The 6,000-nt window shown below is 34.2% G+C and overlaps 1 protein-coding gene across 1 annotated transcript in view; it reads right to left on the bottom strand.

The window, feature by feature from the left end:
- Nucleotides 1-610: 610 nt before the first annotated feature.
- Nucleotides 611-6,000, bottom strand: part of UGGT2 (UDP-glucose glycoprotein glucosyltransferase 2) — a gene marked incomplete at both ends in the record, with an annotated part of 167,521 nt that continues 162,131 nt past the window's right edge. The window contains one exon of the mRNA XM_079721667.1: nt 611-633. Coding sequence (XP_079577793.1) covers nt 611-633 — 23 coding nt within the window. The remainder of the gene's footprint in view (nt 634-6,000) is intronic.

The raw sequence follows: 6,000 nt of genomic DNA, 5'->3' as shown, positions 1-6,000 counted from the left end.
TTTATGAAATAAAAATTAGAAACATTAAAAAAATACAAATACTGCATAGGATTAAAACATCATATGGTTTACGATAAACAAAATAATTACAGTGTGACACTACTTCCATTTTAAAACAACAGTTAAGGTATAAATGGGCTTACTTTAAAAAAAATTATTCGGAGATAACCATGAGTCCTTTCTCAGAAGAAGAAACACAAAATAGATTTCTCTAATTTAAAAGCATCTTTTGAATGAAGAAATATGAATGCACATAGAGCTGGAATATCCAAACATGTAGATGGTTTGCTAATTCCCCATGAGGACCAGCTAGTCAGATATGTTCTTCTACTTGATTATCTGGCAAAATTATCACTTTAACTGGTGAAAACACAGTGTTTTAAGCAATCAAGAAAGAGGAACAATCTAGTTTTAAATACTCAATGGCCATTTCTTATATAACTTAAACTTATTCAATACATTAAACACATGTATTTTTAAATAATTTAAATTGAAGAATATGTCACTGATCCTTAATGAAACTTGCAAAAGTCTTAGCAGTAGTTCCACATTTCCCCAGCAGGTGGCAGATTTCTCGTCATACTTTCTCATCTTCTTACACAGGCCCGTGCTAGAGTTCATCATGTGTCAAAACTGTAGGGGAGGAAAGTTTATTTAGCTCCTGAAATCTCAAACATCACATTAGCTTAAACCTGACTGAGGTATGGATTAATATAATAAAAAGCATAGGTGCTCCCTGAGGATCCTCTTGTTTGTTAGTTCAGTACCTACTTGCTTCATTATGTGCCATAAGAATAGCTCTTTGTCTGTTATGGTATCTATTACATTGTATCATAACTACTTGCCTCTTTACCCATCTAGAAGCCAGGTCCCATGAGTCTATGAGAACAAGGACCATACCTTATTTACCTTTGTTATCTTCAGGACCTAGCACCCTGCCTGGCAATAGAGGCCTTGAACAGTACTAACAGATTACTCACCATGTACAAAGTATCCTGTTATTAATGTAATGGAACAACAAAAAGCAGAAGACATATATGGTCCTCATCTAAGATGGGAGGACAGAGCATTCAAACACAGACACAAATACTATACAAATGTGAGAATCAGTACCAGTGAAGACCCTTCGAGATCAAAATGGTTTCCTCACCTCTGCATCATTGAGCTGTCACATACTGATTTAAGAACACTGAAAATGATATTTTCAGGCAGAAATTAATTAATATACATTTTAAATGGATCCTGTTCCATAATTCAAGATGGCAGACTATATCTCTCCACTAAACTCCACTGGAAAGGTAAGAAATATAAAAAGGAATAGCAATAAAGACAATGGGAGAAGTGGGTATGAGACAACACCGGAGCAGAGATATCAACGAATTTCTAAACGGGGAAAACAGAATACACAGCTGAGATGATGAGTTGATTTTCTTGACAGAGAAGCCTGGGAAAGCCTCCTAACAGAAAACACTGGTGGGGAGTACATCACCCAGTGAAGCAATTAACTGAAGGACTGTATGGAAAATCTGTGCACGTCAGCTCTCCACTCTCACTCCTTCTTCTGCATTGCAGAAAGAAACAGCCTGGTGTTTATTCCAAGATAAAAAGTGTAAGGCTAAAAATAGAACAGTTTATTGAGAGAAAGATAAAGAGAGAAAGTGAGTGAGAGTGAGAGAATGAGAATGAGAGAGAGAGAGAGAGAGAGAGAGAGATTTTTGTGTAGGTATTGATGCTCTTGAGTGAAGTCCCCTCTTTGTAACTTTAGGCCAGGGTGGTGTGTGGGATGGGCTTGTTCTGTTCCAGGCCCACAGATCTAGAGAGAAGCCTGCCAGTTCTACACCGTGCTAATATACCTAAAGTTACCAATTAACCCCCCCGTTCAGGGAAGAAGCCTATTGGAGAAACAAACACCATTTACACCATCACAGAGGAAACTCAAGCCAGCTATGTATACTGATTAATCTCATTTTTTATTCTTAAATGTACACTAACAGCCAAGAATCTCCAGGCGTTTGAAGATAATCAACAGTAAAAAAAAGGACCAAGATGAACACACAAATGATTCAACCAAAGGAAACAAAGATAACCAAGAGAACCAAAGAGACTCTTAAAATAATTGTAATTAATGTTTTCCAGAGATATCTGAAAAGTCAGTAAAGCCACAGAACAAGAACAAATTGAAATTAAAAGAAAACAAGCAGGGAAAAGAAAGATTCGCTGGAAAGTAAAATGTGACTGCCCTCTTAGAAGCAGCCACATAGCACAGGGAGATCAGCTTGGTGCTTTGTGACCACCTAGAGGGGTGGGATAGGGAGGGTGGGAGGGAGACACAAGAGGGAGGAGATATGGGGATGTGTGTATATGTATAGCTGATTCACTTTGTTATAAAGCAGAAACTAACACACCATTGTAAAGCAAGTGTACTACAATAAAGATGTTAAAAAAAATGTGATTGCCCTCTTAAAAAGAAAGATCAATAGAAGGATTGAAGATAAAGTAAAAAAGTTTCCCAGAACACAGAGGGAAGATTAGGGAATATAAAAATAAAATATTAAAAACAGAAATACAAAGATCATAAGAGACTACTATGATCAATTACATGCCAACAAATTGGACAACCAAAAAGAAATGGATAAATCTCTAGACACTTACAGTCTACCAAGACTGAATCATGAGGAGACAGAAAATCTGAACAGACCAATTACTAGTAAGGAGACTGAATCAGTAATCAAAAACCTCCGAATAAACGAAAGCCCAGGATGAGATGGCTTCACTGGTGAATTCTACTAAATATTTAAAGAAGAATTAATACTAATCCTTCTCAAGCTCTTCCAAAAACTGTAAGGGGTGGGAACACTCCCAAACTCATTTTACAAGGCCAGTATTACCATGATAACAAAATCAGACAATGACACCCTGAAACAATCCCATTTACAATTGCATTAAGACCAGTTTAACCAAGAAGAAATATATTTAACCAAGTGGGTGAAAGACCTATTCACTGAAAACTGTAAGACACTGATGAAAGAAACTGAAGACACAAAAATAAATGGAAAGATATTCTGTGCTTGTGGGTTTGAAGAATCAATATTATTAAAATGTCCATATTACTCAAAGCAATGTACAGATTCAATACAATCCCTATCAAAATTCCAATGATATTTTTCACAGATATAGAACACAGAATCCTAAAATTTGTATGGAACCACAAAACTGAATGGCTAAAGCAATCCTGAGAAAGAAGAACAAAGCTGGAGGCATCAAAAATCCTCATTTCAAGCTGTATCACAGTAATCAAAGCAGTATGGTACTGGCATAAAAAGAGACAAATAGATCAATGGAACAGAATAGGGAGCCCAGAAATAAACATTATATATATATGTATATATATATATGTGTATATATATATATATATATATATATATAAAACATATAATATATATATATATTAGTTTATGACAAAGGAGCCAAGAACATGCAATGGGAAAAGGACAGTTTCTTCAATAAATGGTGCTGAGAAAACTGGACAGCCACATGCAAAAGAATAAAACTTGACTGCTGTCTTACACCATGTACAAAAATTAACTCAAAATGTATTAAAAATTTGAACAGAAGACCTGAAACCATAAAACTCCTATAAGAAAACATAGGTGATGACCTCCCTGACACTGGTCTAGGCAATGATTTTTTGGATTTGACATCAAAAGCAAAGGCAACAAAAGCTAAAGTAAATAAATGGGATTATATCAAATTAAAAAGCTGCACAGTAAGGGAAACCACCAAGAAAATAAAAAGGCAACCTATGAAAGGGTAGAAAATATTTGTAAATTATATATCTGTTAAGGGGTTATTATCCAAAATTTATACAGAACTCCTAAAACTCAATAGCAGAAAAACAAACAATCTGATTAAAAACTGGGCAAAGGATCTAAGTAGATATTTTTCTAAAGAAAATATACAGATAGCCAACAGGTACATGAAAAGGTTCCAATGTCAGTAGTCACTAATAATTAGGGAAATGCAAATCAAAACCACAAGATATCACCTCATACCTGTTAGAATGTCTACTATCAAAAAGACAAAAAAATAACATAAGTGTTGGCAAGGAATGTGGATAAAAGGGAACCCTTGTACACTGTGGGTGGAAATGTAAATTGGTGCAGCCACTATGGAAATCAATGTGATGGTTCCTCACAAAATTAAAAATTGAACTGCCATATGATCCAGCAATTGCACTTTTGAGTATTTACCTGAAGAAAACAAACAAAAAAACCCCAGTTCAAAAAGATATATGTACTTCCATGTTCACTGCAGCATTATTTACAATAGCCAAGATATGGAAGCAACCTAAGCATCCGTCAATAAATGAATGGATAAAGAAAATGTGGTATACACACACACACACACACACACACACATACACACAGAAATATTATTCAGCCATAAAAAAGAAGGAAGTCCTGTCATATGCGATACCATAGATGGACCTTGAGAGTATTACACTAAGGGAATTAAGTCACACAAAGAAAGACAAATGCCATAAGATATCACTTTTACGTGGAACCTAAAAACAAAAACAAAAGCAACCAACCAAGCTCACAGCAACAAAGAACAGGTTGGTGGTTGCCAGAGGTGGGGATGGGGGATGGATGAAATGGGTGAAGGGGGTTGAAAGGTACCGACTTCCAGTTATAAAATAAATTAGTCATAGGGATGTAATGTACAGCACAGTGACTGAAGTTAATAATACTGTCTAGTATACTTGAAAGTTGCTAAGAGAGCAACTGTTTGTTTCATAAGAAAAAAACTTCTTAACTATGTATGGTAATGAATGTTAATTAACCTTATTGTGGTGATTATTTTGCAATATTTACAAGTATCAAATCATTAAGTTGTACACCTGGAGCTAATATAGTGTTATATGTCAACTGTATCTCATTTAAAAAATGGAAAAAAAAGGAAAAATAGGTCATGACCAAGTAGAATTTATTCTAGGAATACAAGGATGATTCAATATTAGGAATAATGATTCAATATTAGAAAATCTATTAATATAGTTTATCATACCAATATATCCAAGTAAAAAAATCATATAGTAACTTCTACTTTTGAAGAGGCAGTTGATAAAATACAACCCATTTTGATAAAAACACTTATTAAACTAAGAATCAATGGATATTTCCTCAGCGTGATAAAAATACATGAAAAAATAGCTTTAGTCCAAAGCTATTATCTTACTTAATGGGGAAACACAGGAGGTTGGCTAGGCAATGTGAGAAAAAGAAAAGATGCCTACCACTACCACTGCTATTTAATATTGTATTAGATATATAAGCCAAAACAATTAGATAAGAAAAAGCAATGTGAGGGTAAAAAAAAAAAGTATTAGAAAGGAAGAGGAAAAACCATCTTTGGTTGCAGGTAAGATGTACATATTCCTGGAAAAAACTCAAGAGAATCAACTGAAACATTACTATAAACAATATGAGAATTCAATATGATCATAGGAAATAAAAATTCATATAAGGAAAATAGTAGTCCTTCTATGGACAAGCTACCACGAGTAAGATATACTGGAAGAGAAAATTCCATTTTTAATAGTAACAAAAGATAAAGTATCTAGGAATAAGCTTTAAAATATATGTATAAAACCTATATGATTAAAATGTTGTAACTCCTGACAAACATAAAACTGGACCTGAACGTACAGAAAGACACAACATGTTCCTAGATAGGATAGTTTTCACGAAGATGTCAGTACTCCCTAAGTTAACTAATAAATTTAATATAATCCTTCCTCTACCACAAAAGGAAAAAAAAAAAAAACAGAAAAATTTTTGGAAATAGATAAGCTGATTCTAAAGCTTGTACGGACAAATAAGCAGACAAGAACACCCAGGAATACAACAACAAAGAGCAATGAGCCCTACTTGATATTTAAACATACTGTAAACATTCAATGATTAAAGTAGTGTGTAATAGACACACGTAGAGACAGAG

The sequence above is a fragment of the Hyperoodon ampullatus genome (assembly GCF_949752795.1).
Source record: "Hyperoodon ampullatus genome assembly, chromosome: 16".
NCBI classification, from domain to species: Eukaryota; Metazoa; Chordata; class Mammalia; order Artiodactyla; family Ziphiidae; genus Hyperoodon; species Hyperoodon ampullatus.
Note: the sequence above shows the minus strand (reverse complement) of the source record. Positions and strands in the feature narration are given on the sequence as shown.